The 18,553-nt window shown below is 42.0% G+C and overlaps 1 protein-coding gene across 6 annotated transcripts in view; it reads right to left on the reverse strand.

Moving 5' to 3' along the window:
• DHX8 (DEAH-box helicase 8) overlaps positions 1-18,553 on the reverse strand; it is a 23,264-nt gene continuing 4,711 nt past the window's right edge. For 3 of the 6 annotated variants that reach the window (XM_041125616.1, XM_030023457.2, XM_030023456.2), the window contains exons 5-23: positions 18,087-18,196; positions 17,667-17,978; positions 17,221-17,365; positions 16,459-16,662; positions 15,849-15,936; positions 15,413-15,510; positions 14,731-14,878; positions 14,164-14,345; positions 13,537-13,731; positions 13,148-13,333; positions 12,428-12,638; positions 11,915-12,096; positions 10,997-11,137; positions 10,540-10,695; positions 9,546-9,683; positions 8,988-9,116; positions 7,746-7,942; positions 7,402-7,581; positions 4,284-6,855 (exon numbers count right to left, since the gene is read on the reverse strand). In XM_041125616.1, coding sequence (XP_040981550.1) covers positions 6,636-6,855; positions 7,402-7,581; positions 7,746-7,942; positions 8,988-9,116; positions 9,546-9,683; positions 10,540-10,695; positions 10,997-11,137; positions 11,915-12,096; positions 12,428-12,638; positions 13,148-13,333; positions 13,537-13,731; positions 14,164-14,345; positions 14,731-14,878; positions 15,413-15,510; positions 15,849-15,936; positions 16,459-16,662; positions 17,221-17,365; positions 17,667-17,978; positions 18,087-18,196 — 3,222 coding nt within the window. In that variant the 3' untranslated portion in view covers positions 4,284-6,635. Of the gene's footprint in view, positions 2,419-4,283; positions 6,856-7,401; positions 7,582-7,745; positions 7,943-8,987; positions 9,128-9,545; positions 9,684-10,539; positions 10,696-10,996; positions 11,138-11,914; positions 12,097-12,427; positions 12,639-13,147; positions 13,334-13,536; positions 13,732-14,163; positions 14,346-14,730; positions 14,879-15,412; positions 15,511-15,848; positions 15,937-16,458; positions 16,663-17,220; positions 17,366-17,666; positions 17,979-18,086; positions 18,197-18,553 lie in introns of those variants that run through there. The other 3 variants (XR_003924727.2, XR_003924726.2, XR_005933080.1) reach the window with 3 other exon arrangements.

Genomic DNA, 18,553 nt, shown 5'->3' on the forward strand with positions numbered 1-18,553 from the left:
GCCACCCCTGCAGCCCCTCCACGGCTACCCAAACCCTGCCACACAAACCCAAAACAGTCTTAGGAAGAACTTGTGCTTGCTCTGCTCAGCATTCAGGCTTGAGAATGAGGTGACTCCGACAGGAGCAGTGTGTCATTTAAACCATTAAGCCAGCCACAGGGGAGGTAGGTAACTCCAAGGGCAATAACGTCATGACATTTCACTCCTTGTAATGTTTTCTGGAGGTATAACACTCCCAAGAAGGACACTGGCATTAGTTTTGTTGATAAGCTCAGAAGAGTCATTCCAATAAATGAACTGGCCCTAAATGACACCTGTACACATCTCCCCATCCTCCTCTGGATTTGAATCACAGCAACATTGTAGTCTACCACAAGGCTGGAAACCATTTTGCACAATGAATATTGATCTCTTTATGCCTTGACGGCTGACACGTTGATGAGACAGCAGAGGGGGAAGCACTCAGCATGCTGAACACAGAGGCAGAGAAGAACAAAGCTAAACGCAGTGGAGGCCTCAGCCAGTTTGGCCTCAGCGGGAGATGACCATTCAGTCAACCCTGAGGGCAGCATTTACTGCCCCAGAGCAGGATTCACCCCTCACGCTGGCAAGGAGAGCACATTCCCCTCCCCGCTTCCTGCAGCCAGGGAGGGCAGCCATGCACAGCCCTCCTCCGCAGCCCACCTTCTGTTCTTTCTGAAGAACGTGTCAACAGATACCAGCCTATGTAGTTGTAAATTCCTTAAAGGCCTTCCTGTGTCTGGTCTCTGAAGAAAGAGTAGCTGAACAAACATATTCCTTTGCACCGCAGAGAGTCACTGCTTAGTCAGGGCCTCTGCTTAGGAGATTAATAACCATTCTCTTGGCCATTATGGAGCTATGGACAGGTATCAGGTGAGAAAGCAAAGGAGTAGAAAGGGAGGTATCTCAGGGGAGCTTATTAGCTGAAATAGCTAATGGGACCTGAAGTGCCTCTGAGGTTCTTGCTGAGCTGCTGCTTTGTGGCACCTGTTTCCATTTCCCTGAATTAGTTTCAAGTGTGTTTTGGAGGCACTACCATTGCTGTCCTTTTTGCTTTGATTCTGTGAGACAGAAACACAGATCCCACCTCAGCCAGGGTTACCCATGTCCCACTGGCTGATGCTGCATCTACTAAACTGATTTCCACCTATTTGAAGATTTCCACATAATTAAAGAATCCCAATACAAATGAACTAAACCCCATGAAGGGGAAGAGTTATTGAAGGAAAAAATGCTTTTAAACAGTCCAGCAGATAATGGTGTTTTAAAAGCCCTTGCAAGAACACGTAGGAATTATGGAATCTGCCTACTTTTGTTAAGAGAAACATAGCGAGAAATCAGCACAGCAAACGGCACTAACAACTCAGCAGAAGCTGAGGAGTGCCTATTCTGACCATTTATGTCTGTAGGGACCAAGAGACCTCGCCAGCCTGTAGAGTCCCAGGGAGGTCTCCCAGGTGCTGGTTCTGGAGCAGCTTCCTCAGGGTTTGTTCCTAGAGCAAGAGGTCAGTCCACTCTCCCTTACCAAGTGGGGGTCCATGCCAGCTGGAGACTGCTTCACCCCAGCTTGCCTTGACACCATCCACCCCCTCGGCCCAGCCCTGTGACAGGGAGAACAGTGGTAGCGAGGTAGTGAGGTGCCTTTGGCTGCCCCAGCTCAACACCAGCACTTTTAGCTGAACATCACCCCCACTTCTCAACACACAACAAATACAGTCCCGAGTGCCTTACACTGCGTGTGTCCTTTCATAGACCATATGCTTGTGTTTGCAAGTAGCAAGGGCTCAGGAGCTGGTGGGGCCTGGGGAAGCACCCAGACTGGAGGCTTGTGCTGCAACAGAATAGGCTCTGCACACTGCAGCAGGAGACAGCCCAGCCACGCTGCTTTGGCACTGTGCACTAATCCAATGCTGCTCAATGATACCCTGAGGCAGGGCATATTCTACCCTGACTGCCCCCAAATCCTAAGGCTAATGAAACACAGAAAAGACCCTAGACACCCAACAACCCCTGAGATAAGACACATAGACAACAGCCTCCAACCAATTCCCCTCTCAGAGTGCAAGGGCTGGGAACTCTGCTTTCTATGCTCGCAGCAGCCACCTGTGTGCCCCCAGGGCACCGATCAACACCTGTGTCACCCAGCAGGTCCTCATCCCTTCACTGGCTCTGTTCAATTCAACTGTGCAAATGACTGCTCCTTAACTCTGCTATACAAGAGCTTGCTTGCAACACAGCATGTGGCCTTAGCACACGGCTTTCTTGGAGGGCAGGCTACCTGCAGTCCTGTGGTTGGTGACAGTGGGTGTTTTTCTGAACACCTTAAATCCTGGATGCAAAAGTGGACAGGGAATTCCTGCTGATCCTGCTTTCAGAGCGAGGCTGAAAGCTTCATGACTGTAGAGAAGAGTTCGAACATGAGTGCAAACCAGAGGGTGGGGGAGAGAAACACAACATTCAAATTACTGAAGTAAAAAACAGATCCACCTCAGGGCTATGAGTCCACCTCAACTTTTCAGGGAGCCAGGCTTATGTGTAGGGGGGGATAGGGCAGTGCAGAAGCTTCTACAACATGCATCTTTAAGTCCTAAGTGGACATGGTGAAGAATTAACCAAAGGCAAGAGAGGCATAAGAATGTATAAGGCTTCTCCCCACACCTCCAATAGATTTTCTTCAAGTTTAGGAAACAAAATCTAACACTGGATTTCCATCAACAGGCTTTTCAGACACTCTCTGTGGCAGAAACTAACATTCACATTCCAAAATAGCCAGGATCTGCCACTAAGTATGATCCAGTTCACTTCTACCTCCTTGCCTTTCTTCTAGTAGAAGTGAGCTAATATTGAACTCAAATAGACTTTTCTACACTCAACAAAAAAACCACTGCTTTCAGTGTAGCTTGCAAAGTAAAGCTGTGTTTGGACCGACCCACAGGCCTACCAGCTACAAGAACTACAAGATCATTTTTGAGCCAAATAAACCAGCATATCCAGATAAGTGCAGCCCCACTTCTACACCTCCAGTGTATGGACAGACCAGCCAGAGGATTTATGTAGGTTACAGAACATACACATACAAAACACATTTGCTAAAATCAGATACTCACTCACTGTATTCCCAGCTGGCTTGAAAGAACAATACATTTCATAAATGAAAAATTCCATGAAACTGCTAATGGGTCAGTATCACAGCCTTCTGCAATTGTCACAGAAATCTCATGAAAACTGAATTACTAAAAAACAAAACCCCCATTGTGTAAGTAGCACATTGCTGTCACACTGGCTCTGGTAACAAGCCCATTAATGAGGTTAAGGTAGTTACTATAACAGATGGAGCATGTGTGGGGCTGGCTGTAAAAATCATATTTATCTTTCTTGCATTAAGGGCAAAAGGTTGGTTTTGGATGTGTGTGAGCGTGTGTGCGTGTACACATGAATGTCTGAGTTATTCTTTTGCTGTGAATCCTTTGCTTGTGACAATCAGCTAACATGTGGAAATTGGCCTATATGGCACATACTGCTGGAGTTTGAGACAAAGGACTGTTTGCTCCATCCAGACAGAAAGATTCGTATCTCAACAAGCCGAATGAGGTCCCCAGCTAGGCGAGGGACACCGCATCAAACTCTAGGGAACCAGAGGGGGGACAGGAACCAGCAATGCTTAGTCCATGCTACTTGCATTAAATGTTCCACAAGCCACAATGTTGTTGAGGAGTAGAGAGGTTCACAGACAGCTTGGAATTCATCAGAGGAACCATTCAGCATTTCACATAGCTCCTTGGTCTTCCAGGACGGGGGGGTGGAAAGCAACCATAGTTTGAGCCTTCATCTATACCCCCTCCACCTCCCCAAAGGCTGGTGCAATTCTGCCAATATCTTGTGGGAACGGCACTCATTATGATCCTTCAATTTACTCTTGCTTAGTTACTCTCACACTGTCTGTATCCGTTTTTCCCCTCTGTTCACTTGTAGCTAACTACTGTTAGTTTGTTCTCTGCCAGCAGGTATAAGAATAACCCCAGTGCTTTGGCAGCCTAAGCTTTCCCTCTTAATTACAGCTGAAGCCTCCTTTCAACGCCTTAACCAAATATTACTGGAAGCAAGGAACCACCCAAGCCTGAGAGAGGGCCTTTCAGTGGCTGTATTTGCTCCTGTTGCTGGCAGTAATGACACTGGAGATAGGGCAAGCACATCTGTCTCCTCCTGGCATGTTTATAGAAATTTCCACTCCACACTAGCACAGTGTGCAGCACAAGACCTGCTAAACGTAAGGAGGCTATTTATTGCTGACAAAGGGACACATGCAAAGTTTGCACACGCACATACATACTTATATTACTCAGGGAATTTTTAGCAGTTATGCTAAACATAACACCTCCAAAAGCATTCTAGACTAGACACATTGCCTCTGCTGGCAGAATTTTTGCCTTTAGGTAAGAAACCTGTGTCACCAGTCCTAGTGCATTAACTGAGTACAGTCAAAATGAACCAGAAGATCTAGAATTTATACCATTTAAAATAATGCAGTTCATTAGACAGAGGCAGGTTGGCAAGTGCTTGCACAAGCACCTCACACAGGAGAGCGCAAAGAACACTTTCCCCAGCAAGGGGCTAAAATACCTATTCAGTTATGTAAGTACTGCCAGAATAAAGCATTAAGTCTGTGGTTTTATCCCAGGACCAGGCAGCTTATTTTCAGGTTTTTTTTTATACAAGATAAACCAATTAAAAATCACAGAAACAGTAGAAGACATTAGGATGTTACACTCAGAAACCTTAGGGCGGTAACAGGTTGATAAAACTTGCTTTAAAAAAAAACATGTAAGCGGTTCAAGTTTGTAAGCCAGCATTCCAGTTTCACAGGCTAGTTTTGGATGTGGGGTATTGCCAAAGAAAGCAGCTGAGGTCAAAGTGGAAAAGTTTCTGTAAATGAACTAAAGGATGTTACTGAAAAAATTACACCAAGGAAAGAAATAACACACACAAAACAGATGACAGTTGTTCACTTAAAAACAAAACAAACCAAATCCTCTCTGTTGATGCATTTTCCCCTACCATAAATCAGAAAGAGGCTACACTGGAGAAGCAAATACAAAATTAATTTGGAACAGAAATACCTCAAAGTATGCTGTACAACTGGGACTTCCACTGTGTACATTTTCCCTTTTACATTTTTCATGTGACTTTTGAAAGTCAAGTGCAAATTTTTCATAGAAAACAGTAACAGATGCAGCTGCAGAGTTCGTGGAAAGAAAATACACTTGGAAGAGCATTCAATAGGACAACCTTCTCTGCCTAATGCCATAATGAAAAGAGCCTCCAAACTTAGGAACTTCCTAATTCTATTTAACTTTATGAAGATGTAACACTATGGGAAAGCTCAGGGCATTTATACAACATAATAAAACAGTATATACAACATCCCTGCCCACCTTTGTACAGAGATACAAATTTCCAATATAGCTACATTTCAGTGTGAAACATTCTTCAAATTCACTGAATGTAAACCAACCAGCCAACTTCATTCTACTCACTTCAACAATAATTTTAGCAGATGTCCCAGCTTTGCGGGGGGGGGGGAATTGGGTATCTGCAGCTATGGAGTCAAATAAGTTTCATCTGTTTCCAACAGAAAAATTAATTTACAGATAGCTTCAGCATGACATAGCACACACTGGATAGCCAATTTCTTTTTAAACGAGGAACTGTTACACAATGTTTTACAGACATTTTAGCTGTAAAAGCATATTCTATTAAAAAAAACCCAACAGTTGTGATGTCACCAAACATTGTAAGTGGAAATAAAACACATGACACATTGTATAGAAAGTCTAAACATCTGTAACCACTTATGTTCACAGACAGAGCCGTGCTACAGAGTGGATGTGGTTAATTACTGTTTGATATACTAGCCTTCAGCACACAGGAGACGGTGATGAAGGATAAGACTTGCAGCCTGACCTGTGCCATTGTCCAAGTATAACTGACATTCTAGCTGGGTTTCAAGGGATCTTTCCTGCCTTATCCCAAAGCCACAGATACTAAATATCTCACCACAGGCGGCTTGCATAAAAGACAAATAGTTACACTGAACAGGAAAATGCATAAAATAGGAAAAAATGGAGAACAAGCAGCTTCCAAAAAACACCCACTGTCCAAGAGCATAAGTAGAAATAAATCCCTTTTAGCAGGGTAAAGAAACAAACTATTCCAGCCTCTATTTGTCTGGTCATTCAGAACACAGTTAGGTTGGTGAAGAACTATTTTTCAATCATTACCTTTTTGTTGTTGTTCAGCTCAGTGCCCAGATTTCCGAGTTTTAGGTTTTGTCTCTTAAGAATGGAATGACTAAAGAAGTGCTTCAAGAACCGTTTCTAAAATGATGCAACACGCTGAGGAGACCCAGGACATTTGTCATGCAGCTGTGGAATCTGAGGGGCAGCTGACATGAGCACACATCGCCCCCTTGTGCTTTTGCTCTGAAAATACTTACTTTCTGTTCATTTTGTAGGTAAGCTTCAATTGAATGTCCTTTTTTTCAGGACACTTGAAACAATGCAAAAATCACAGTCTCACAAATATAAAACCAGTAAGAGTCCAGGAGGAAACAAGGCTCATCGCCGTCTGAATGCACGTGATATCCTCCAAGCATTGGGCTCCTCATAGCGATTGTACAGGGGTTCCAGTCGCTGCTGCTTTTTCTGTTTGCTGAGCTTGGTTGGATCAGAAACCTTGAAGAAAGCTGGTGCAAATTCCACCAGCCAGCGAGGATCAATAGTCGTCACTTCACGCATATATTCCTTGGTGGTTAGCACCAGTTCGTGATACACCACCCTGTAAAAAGGGACAGCAACTGTGGAAATTAGTTTTTCCAAACAAGAGAGAAGGCAAGGGGCTGGAGTATCTAAGCTTGCCCCTTTACCTCTGTTTTACCCTCCCTCAGCATAAGGGTCCTTATAAGCTCCAACACAGGCTCCAAAAGAACCATCCAGAAGAGCTACCTTCTTTTTCCTCTCCTACTTCACAACTACTCTTCAGCATAGAACTACTTCATTCCATTTAAAACAATTCTCTCTCTCCTCACTCCCACCCTCTCCCTCAACGCTCAGTGTTTTAAACTCACTTCCACAATACAAAAACACAGAACTGCAGGCTTCAGGCCTGCCCTTGGCTCAAAAAGTAAGTCTCATCTCTGCACAGGCACTAATTCTAGCAGCAGGAAAAGCCAAAAGCAGACTTGAAACTTTTCTCACTCTGCTCATTGGTGAGAAATCAGCAGCCTATACTTTGGTCTGTACTCCACAAATCATGCACACCACAACCTTTTCAGTTATACAGTCTGAACTGAAATAGAAAATTACAGGACACTGCCCTCCTTACCATTCTGGCTGCCTGTTGAAAAGAGCACTAGATGGGTGGATATAGACTACTTGTTGATCAATGAGTGTCCGATAACCTTCCTGGGGATCCTTCTTTGCTGCATTTCGGAAGAAGCCACTACAGATGGCCTTCTGGACTCGAACTGTTGCCTTCCCACAGGATACCACATCCAGCTTGTGCCTGACAGACAAGAGTTAGAGAGGAGGAAAAAAAAAAAAAAAAAAAAATAGTTCTCCAGATTTGGGTGTAGCTACCAACATCAGATTAGCAAATTTTGTTTAGCTACTACAGTGCAAGAACACTAAGAAAACAAAGTCACTACTTGTCCTTCTCGACATGCTCACCTGTCCATAATGCCCAACATCTGCTTGCGGATGTCCTGTGCCCTGCGTAAGGACCGGGCCTGGATAAAATTTTCATAGCACCAGGGATTTGAAAACTTATTATTCTTCCAGGAATTGTACACAGCCAGCAGAGTGAGGTGGTCACCTTCTGTCTGATGGAACTTGGCTTTCTTTTGATCAGCAAGTGCTTGTTTATCCTAACACATAAAATATGTATCAATCAGGTATCTACATTGCAGAGACAATCCTTGTGCAACGTGAAGGACATGGGCTCCTTGTCATTCATACCATGACTTTTTAAGTCTACCAAGGTAAGACTGAGAAGACAACACAAAACTTTCAGTGACTAAGGACCAAGTGATGAAAATCCAAAGGTCACTGGGACTGCTCTCACTAAGCCAAAACTATGCAAGGAAAGCCTAGAACTGTTTTCACCAAAGAGAGATCTCATGTAGACTCTCCTAAAGACTCTCCCATGGGTGACAAGGACCTGACTGAAGAATTCTTTTTTTTTTTTTTTCCAAACTGATACTTTTTATTCAATTTCAGCCCTATTTTTGAAAGGACACTTCAAAGTAAATAGCTTATTTATACTGTAGGCACTATATGCATGCACTGAACTAGCAAGCTTTTTATTGCTCTAGAAGCAACCTCAATCACTCATCAACGAAGGTGCTGAAGCAGTAGCTTTGACCCTGCTGACCTACCCACTTCTCCAACCTGCAGATAAAACATTAATCAAACACTGTGGCTACATAGATCAAAAGTGAAGTTAACAGACTAAACTGCAGCAGGCCATCATAATGAAGAAATAACGGATTCAAGAGTCGTCTGCTGTTGAGGAATCCTACCACAGCATAGTCTACTGCTTGCTGACTTAAAAGAAATCAGCACATGATAGGATTGCCATGAAGAAATACATTCTGTGTATCTGAAAATGACAAAGGCATTCTGAACTCCAGAGCTGGGACTGACTTGGTTTAGGGTTGTATGTGTTTACTGGGAAATGCAAAAGGGAACGTGAGACCTCTAACTTCCATCTTCCCATCTGCAAAGAAACTACCAACATCCACAGCTACAGGGTGTTTAAACAAAAGGTACATCAGAAATGTAATGTATGAGCAAACAGCCTTAACCAAGCTACAGGTTTGTTTTGGCAAATATGCTCACTCTCTAACACCCGAGGCAGGCACAAAAAACCATCCTAACCGTAACACTGCTGCTCTTGGCTGCATTCCTTACCTTTGGCCTGTAGAACACATTCTGTACAGAAAGCATGGAGACTATTGTCAACATTTCCTCACTGCATCCCAGATGTACAGACATGATCAACATCTTACACAACATAGGCTCCAAGGGGAATTCTGCCATCTGCAAGAAACCTGTTTCAGGGTACCCTGCAACATCTTGGAAAAATCTTGAGTTCTCCCCATGCAAAAAAGAGCAATGTCCTTTCTTCTGTGCTTCCTTTCCAAATCAGTGTGCTTTACCCAGAATAACTTTGCCCAACATGAAGCAAATTATTTGTCTATATTCACTATCACAAGAATATCCCAATACTTACAGGAAATTTTTAGACATTAACAAAAGTAACCTTATGAATAAGGAGAAAAAATAGCTGCTTCTTAAAAAAGCAGAAGGTATGTAACTATGGTAAGTGGAAAGCTACCAATAAAACACAAGAGAATAACAGGAAGAGGAAACCAACAGTGTTAGGCAAGTCCTTGTACAACTACTCTCACGTCACCTCCTAAGTATTTGCAACCCAGCCACTGCTAAGAAGTATTCTATTTTGCCTACCCTGCGCCCAAGTCGAGTGAGCAATCCCTCATCATCCAGAGCTCCCAGGGTGTACAGCTGCTCCATGGCAGTTATGAGAGTTTCCATCGGGGGAGCATCCATAAAGTCAAAGGAGAGCAAATCATTGATGCCCATAGCCTGAACAGAGGGAGCGAAGAAAACTGAAGTTAAAACGCTGCAAAGGAAAACACCAAACTCCAGCCAGAGATATATAACCATCAAACAATGCGGCACTACAGAACTTTAAGCAACCCTAGCCTCATGTCCTTATCCTGACTGGAACCACAGTCACAAATACATGGCTGTATTTCTACACTTGAGATAATCCACAATGACCCATGTCTTTCACCCACCATTCAGTTTTCCAGTCTGTTTTCTTTGGTACTGTTCCATACATCTCTCAAGCAAGATGATTCAGTCAAGGAGACACATAGGCTAAATGCTGGTTTTGAGGACTTCCTGCCTTGTAAACCAGTGTGGCTTGACAGCTCCAATGGACAGTAAACATGTCTGCAACCTTCCCCTTGTTACCAGAAAGGAGGAAAAGCAGCAGCTTCCCCAGCTGCTATGTACTGAGTTAGACCCAGTTTGCGGACTCCCAGAGGAACGGTACACACTTAGAAGATGCATATGTTTGGAGACCAAAAATCACTCTAAAATGGTGTGCCTTATGTGTTAACAACAGAGATGTACCTTACATAGGAAAGGTGTACTGCCCGTAAGATTCCTGTTTCTCAAACCTGCAACTAACTGTTCTGTGCAGCTGAGACTTGTAATTTAGGTGGATATTCAACATTATAACCCTCAACAGAAAAATACAGGAGCAAGCTCAGTGCCTGAGAATTGCATTTGATGCAGTCTCCATTCCAAAATACCTGTGTTCACTAGAAGGATCTGAAATTGCAGAAGTACTTCATGAGGCTCAAAGGCAGAGATTCATTTATTGAAATGCTTATGATCATGTTGGCTTGCTACAAGTTGGTGAAATACCCACCTTCAGGGAAAGTACTGTACTGGCCAAATTTGTTCTCTGGATTTCAGGCACATTGGTGGTTAGCATTTCATCTCGATAAGCACGCTCTGTATACAACCTATAGCATTTTCCTGGTCCTGTTCTCCCAGCCCTTCCTGCTCGCTGCTTTGCTTGAGCCTAAAGGTAACAAGGCATCTCAGTGAACAGGTGCAAATCGGCAGAGGAGAAAACAAGTAAAATAAATTGATTAATTATTCACAATTTTACTAGTGTTAATACAAAGAGATTTCCAGTACAACCCAGGAAAGTATATATTCCTTAGGCACAGCCTCAAGGATTCTCAGGGAGTCATCAAAAATACGGTTTTATCATTGCCTCACTTTGCTTCCATGTGCTTGGACACCACATCATCAAGATACACTTTACCAGGAAGAAAAAAAACAACCAACCAAACTAACAAAAACCACAGAATGCCTACTTGTGAAATTGGTGTAACAACCAGCTGGTCAATTCCAGTCTTGGAGTTATAAACCTTCTGCTTCACAAAGCCAGGATCAACTACATAATATATTCCATCAATAGTCAAAGATGTCTCAGCAATGTTAGTGGCGATGACAACCTGCAAACAACAGTTTGATTCAGTACCAGTTCTGCCTCTGGCTGCCAAGCCAACCATGCTGCTGAACTCGAACAATCCATTCTACATTATACGAGCAGTTTGTTATAAATGCAACTACTATCATTTAACATCAAAAGGAGAAATGTGTTCACAAAAGAACAGAAAGAATTGTTATCTACAGTCAAAGATGAACAGGTTTTAAGTATCTACACTTGTTTTAGATTTGGGCAATATGGGAAAAGAGCATGATAAAATCCGTAATTAAAAGCAAGTGAAAGATCATTTTAAGTTTGTAAGCAGACTGCACTGACTTCAGGGAGAATTTCTGCCTAGCACTCAAACACAGTCCATATTTAGAGAAGAACCTTCCAGAGATTATATCTCTAGATATTCGCTAGCTGTTTGGTAGGAAATTTACATCCATCCAACAGGAACCACATTTAGATTTCACTAAAGTTAATATCCTTGAAAGGCAGCATTAAAAAACACACCAAGAACATTCCACACAGAGGTTTGCTATACGAGATGTTTTTATATACATTTTCAAAGGCTTAGATAACATGTATAGGCATGGACACAATCAAAAACATGCTCTAAGCTACATAAAAGCCACCTTTTCTCCAAAACTACATCATTTTATCTGAAGTTGTAACTAACAGAATCAGAAGTGCTTAAAAAAAAAAAAAAAAGATAAAAAAGTAGTATGATTAGCAGTGTAATGCAGCCCACTATTAAAATGTATCAGCAGAAGACGAAGCCACACTTCGCTGAAATTACCTTTCTGCTTCCTGGTGGGGCTGGGTCGAAGATCCTGGTTTGCATTTCACTGGGTAAAGCTGAATATACTGGTAGGATAATTAACTCTGGAACATCAGGTCCTAGAGATTTCATCCTCTCATAGAGGATTTCACAGGCAGTGTCAATCTCTTCCTGACCAGTTAGAAACACCAAAATGTCACCTACACGGGAAGTAAATTAAAACATCCCCAGAATCAATTCTGTTCAATACAACTCCTGCATTACCACATTTCTATGCCTCACCTTTTCCATTTAAAGCAGAGGAGCCCCAACTTTTGCTAGCTCCTGGGCAACAACTCTTAGCCGGAAGCAACATACTTCAGTCTTTCACCCAACTTTTTCAGCATTTACTGTATTTGCAAACAACAGAGGATAGTGCTGAGAGCATTTTACTCATGTTACTAATACATGATCCATGACTTATAGAAAGACCTTGCTCATAGGTATCAGAGTCCCTGAATCACCAATAACCCTAGACCATTCTCTACTCACCTGGTGGCTCTGTTAAGTGGATCTGCATTACTGTAATCAGACTGGCATCCAAATAATCTGTCTCTGGCTCTTTCGTGTACAGAATTTCTACTGGGTATGTTCTGCCAGGAATTGTGAAGATCGGAGCTTCGTAGAAATACTGAGAGAATTTCACAGCATCCAGTGTTGCTGATGTCACTATCAGCTTCATATCCTGCCGTTTCTGCACTGTCTATAGCAGGAAAGAAAGTTCAAGCCATTTATTGCTTTTGGGAGTATTAACATATGGCACTTGACTTAAATCAGAGAAATATGACCAGTAATATCAGGCATTTTAATGTCTGTGTAGAGGGGCAGCTCATTCCAGTATCCAGAATTTCAAAAAAATTGACCACTAAGGTCACACTTCAAACCTTTCTTAGCAGCACCTATCACAGAAAGCCTTTGTCAGAGAACGAAGAGCAAAGCAAGAACACTCCTCTGCTCATCCATCATTATGAGCATCCTGGACTGCCAATTCTCATTGTTTCTGATGAATTTTGCTTGCTTTGTCTTCACAGAGAGGCTCATCTTAGGAAAAGTTGGGCTACAAACCCTTATGAGCATTTGCTTTGCTTAAGAAGAGACTCTTGGAGCACACGAATGAACTTGACTTTTGTGACCTTGCCTTTCCCTGTGTGCTCCTACCCATAAGTAGCACACAGAGGACACTGAAGCAATAAAAATCAAATGCTACATTACCTTCTTCAGGAGTCCAAAAAGCACATCTGTATGTATGGTCCTCTCATGGGCTTCATCCAGCATGATAATGGCATACTGGGTCAGATCAGGATCTATCAAGCACTCCCTCAGTAACATACCATCTGTCATGTATTTGATAACAGTTTCAGGGCTAGTGCAGTCTTCAAATCGAATGGTGTAGCCAACCTAGAAAGAAGAGTTGCACAGAAACTGAAGCTACAGAATTAAGTTATAAGCACCGTTAATTCCCAGTTTGATTATTCTGCAAGCTCATTTTACAGCCTACAAGGAAACAGACACATGGACACACAAGCAAACTAGCTCCAGTACTGATTTTTCCTACTTTTCCTCATGCTTATTTTGGCATGTTCTTCAGCATGGAAATTCACCTCTTGTCCCAAGCAGCAACCAAATTCCTCTGAGACCCTCTTCGCAACAGACATTGCAGCCACTCTGCGAGGCTGAGTACATCCAATCTTTCCTCTTGATGTATACCCCGCCTCAGCCAGGTATTGGGTAATCTGTGTTGTTTTCCCAGATCCTGTCTCTCCAATAACAATCAGAATCTGGTTGTCATGCACAGCCTAGGAAAGATCATAATAGATACACTTGTCAAAATTTAAAAAACAAAAAACAAACAACAAACAAACCAACCAAACAAAATCAACATAGTATATCTAGGACTAGACTGAGCACCTACTGCTCTTGCTCCAGCTGACCCAGACCAAAAATCATACAAAGTATTCTTACTTATTAAGTCAGCAAACTGCTTAACCATTTAGCTGACTCATCCCTTGCCGACATGATCCTACTTTCAATTTTGACTTATTACAACAAATATCTGGAGCTTTGTTAAAATATACAGATATACATAATCCTTTAAAATAATTATTCCAAATATATACAGCTCTGCACTTAAAATTATCAACTGGCTATTCACCTGTCAACAAGCTAAACCAAGAATATTTCTTTTAAGTTATTGCTTGCTCAAACAAGAATGCCATTTCGAGTCTTACCTGTATCAGCTGCTCCTTCAGTCTGAAGATTGGGAGACTCTCTCTCTGCTCAATAATGGAAAGCTGGGTCTTCTTACCATAAGAAGCTTTGTTGCCACCAAATGCATGTTTCTTCCACTCTGGGATGTCATTGGGCATCATCCCAATACCTCGCATGTTTGCAGCTATTTGTCTTCCATCCACTGGAAAAGAAAACAATTTTACCATTACATCTAGGCTCACACAGCACAGACCCTGATGATCCTGCTCCTATTGTTCCACCTTCTATGCTTGTGTTTTTAAGTATTTTTTAAGTTCTTACATGTATACCCCCACTATTACATTAAGTTCAATGTAAAAAAATTGCTTCACCATCCATTGCACCTTTTAATAATGCATCCTTGACAGATCGCAGGATATACCTGTACATTTCCCTTGACATTCCTACTTCCACTTCAGTAGAAAAGCATTTCTTCTTTGCCTCGCTTTTAAAATGAGGCAGACAAACACAGTATCAAGACATTTCTCCCGGGTTGCTCAACTATAACAAAAAAGGCACAGTTCACACTTAGATGTGTTCAGACACACCATCAGGGAGAGGATCCACCCAGTGTGTGTTGAGTCCCATGGGGATAGAATCCATCTCTGCTTCTCTCTGGGCTTGTTTAAGTTCTCGTCTTTCTTTAGCTAAAGCACTCTGCATCATTGCAGCCTGGGACAAGGAACCATCTGGATTCTGGAAAGCAAGAAAAAAGTTAAAGATTTCAAGCACTCCCAAGCCTTCAACTTCAATTATCTCTGTCATCACTGTCCTTTAGAAGTGTCTTCTGATGTTAACTTTTTATCTATTTGACTTCCAGGATATTTCCATTAGCCCAGCCTCATGAACTTCCATGGTCATAACTAATATGGAACATCCCTACACTGTCCAGGCAGAAGGATTATGGGCACAACTAATGAAAAACAAGCATTTCTGCACCACCTTCAACTTTCAAAAGGTAAGAAAAAGCAGAACAGAGGAAGTACGTTCTAAAACGCTTATGTGAAATAGTTATTGCTGCAGGCTAACGCGCATTTCAGTTCTATGATTCCGCTTCACTGTCACCAGTTAAGTAAGAATCCTGCTTTGTAAGTAAAGAAAGATCTTCAGTTCAGTGGTAATGTTTTTCAGGGCTCTCAGTAATGTCCAGGTAGAAAACTGGTTATTAAATTTCCAAATACTTATTTAATTAAATCAAGTATATTGGTTTTAGTTCTGGAAATCTCTTACCTTTACTATTTTGATGGGACTCATATCCATGCTCTGTTTAGTATGACCTCGAAGGAACGGTGGCTCTTCTTCAACTAACTCAATCTCAAGGTCCTCATCTAAATCCACAAGTGACAATTTTTATAGAAAAATTAAACATCTTTTTTCAGGTACATAAAAGTGCCTTTTCAAACGGTGCTTCCTGTGCACTCTTGATTGTGATGTACTTATGATAGTTTCAAAAGTGAAAACACGACAAGTAAAAAGAATGCACAGACAGGGTGCATCCAAATGTCACTAATCACAAAGCTAGAGCAACGCTAGTTCCAAATGTTTAAGATGACGGCAAGTTGTGAGCTGCTTCACATCCACTTATATCATCATCTCTTTTTGAATCACAACACATCCAGAAACACAAGGGATTTACAACAACAATAAGACTACTTGGAAATATTACCTTCTTCATCATCAACTTTAGGAAGAATCCCAGTCTCCTCATCAAAGTCAGGAAACTCTTCCTTGGAAAGCACATTAGCTGCAATCATCTGGGAAGAGAGTGAATACAACATGAGTTTGTCCCCATGAACGGAACAACTCATGCCTACGAGGTCTCAGCTCTAATGCTATTGCCACACTTGTAAAACAGGAACAAAGGAATATTGTGATTTCAGAACAAAGGAATGGTCCTATATTCTGGCACACGTCTCCCCAAGTCATCCAGTCTCTGAGCAAATAGTCCTTTTGTTGTTCTAAATACCACCAGTGTCAGACAGCTGGCTTATACATGGCAGGAGTGCACTAATAAACAAATACCACCTAAGTGTCACTGGATAAAGATCATGATCCCCCGGGTCAGTGACCTCTGGAGGTTACCTAGTCCAACCTCCTGCCCAAAGTAGGGCTAACTTCATAGCTAGAACTAAGCTAGAAGTCCCAAATCGCAAGAAGGCAGCAATTCAGAGGTAAGGAATAAGTTAAACAAACAATCAAGGAGCTGTATTCTAGTTCATGAAACTCCGTAGCAATTTTACTGACTGACACCCTATTCACCTAAATACAAAACACACCTGTTTTATTTCCCATTTCTCTGGGTCTGAAATTCGGGTGAGGCGTTTCCGTTCAAGGCTATCATCCTCCACCTCTGGGGCATTCACCAGGGACAGGTGACTGGGTCTGTCCGGGTTTCTCATAGAGGTTTCTTCATTGGTTTCTCCAACCAGGTTTCTTCTCCGGTTTGGGTTCAAGTCTTCCCCAGTGTCTTGATCAACATCCTGCATTAGATTAATTAATCAATCAGCTCTACCTGTACTGCACTTCTCCTTATCTATTAACACTGGTGCTTCCTCTAACACAAGAGAAAAAGCAGAGTATACTTCTCAGAGAAACAAGTGCCAACAACAGCCCATACGCAGAAAATGCTATTTTGCATGTGTTTTTTTTCAGCTGGTATTGTGAGCCAAGTACACCCCAAGGCCTGGAACACTCTACTCTGCCTTGGCAACGGCAGTAATTTCATTTAAAATGAAACGCTTCTCTCATACTGAAAAAGGAAGACAAACATAGCAACAGCTTGAGGTTTGCCTTGTCACTTAGCTAACACGTCAAGTCAAAAAATTGTTAGGAACATTACGTCAAAAACAAGAACCTACAGAAAATGAGTAAAAAGTAATAGGTCACAAATAAAAAAACTGAGTCACTGTTCTGTAACTCCCACTTGAAGGGTTATGTATTAGTTTCTATTAGAAAGAGCAAAAAATAGCAGAGAGGCGTAATCTTTAAAAATTTTGGCGCCACAAACTCTTATAAGCACCATAGGATGTCTTCCATACCTTCATGCTCAGGCTGGTTTTGGATCCAGTAAAGGATAACACTTTGACTTTTACTCTTTGTCCTTTGCTCACAACATCGGCAACATTGGCAACCCGTCCTTCTCTTCGAAGCTCTGAGATGTGGACTAAGCCCTCCCAACGCTTCCTGTATATGAAACAAACAGAGGGCATGAGATGTTGTACATTATTACTCCAACAGTTCTTCAGATCATTCAGAGTCTCGATTAAAATATTTTATTGTCAACTGATTGTTTGTGTACATTCATGAACTGTTTTTTATAAGCAAAACATTCTCTACTGTCGAATTCATTTTCCTGAAATAGACCTTAATTTTGGCATCAAAACCCAGCATACCTTATTGTAGCCTCATAACCTCTTTAAGATACTAGCAGAGAAGAGAAGTCAGATGGAATAGTACCAGATTTATTGCGAACATCAGAAGGTACCTTAGTCCTTCCAGCTGCACAAAGCATCCAAATTGCATTATACTGGTGACTTTGCCATTGTAAATGTCTCCAATGGAAGGCTCCTCAGGTGGTGGACGGTCTATGTGCTTGTCTCTCCATCTCTCATTGCTCTTCTCGATGTACTTCTCTCGATCCTTACGGTCCCTACTGGGACTCTGACTCCTGCTCCTTGATCGGTATCTGGATTTTCCCCTGTTCTTATCCCGAGTCCTAGAACGAGACCTAGAGCGAGATCTGTGCCTTCGTTTCCTGTCCCTGCTACGACTTCGACTCTTCCTCTTTTTCTTCACCCTAACAAACAAACATTACATATTTGCAGTGAGATTACACCTATGAACAGAGTAAGCAGGCAATACCAACTGCCAATACCCATCCCCCAAAGACATACTAGAAACCTACCGGTGGTCACTGCTCCTTTGCTTGCCTTGCCTGTCTGCACTAGGCATCAGAGCTTCAAGTTCTTTAAGTGCATCAGCTGCCACCTTCACATCATCTTCATCCAGCATGTTCTGTAAGAACAGAGAATCATTCTGTAAGAAGGCTGATAAGAAGTCTGCCACAGAGAATTAATCTACAGAAAGGATAATCACATGCAACTCTATTTAGAAGGAATGTAAGATTAAAAATATCAGACAGAATACGTGATACAGGAAAAAAAAGAGTAAAAAGCTATCCCCCTATTTTGCCAAAACATTGAGATAATTCTGCTTTTATACAAGACAGCTTCATCTCAACACCTCAAATTATTACAGAAATACAAAATGCAAGTCCCTCGTAGCATCTGAATGACCAAAATTTTTATCTAGTTTGTAACCCATCACTACTTTAAACATTACGTGACAAAGGCCAGGCTACAAATTTCATGT

The sequence above is a fragment of the Aquila chrysaetos genome, chromosome 8 (assembly GCF_900496995.4).
Source record: "Aquila chrysaetos chrysaetos chromosome 8, bAquChr1.4, whole genome shotgun sequence".
NCBI lineage: Eukaryota > Metazoa > Chordata > Aves > Accipitriformes > Accipitridae > Aquila > Aquila chrysaetos.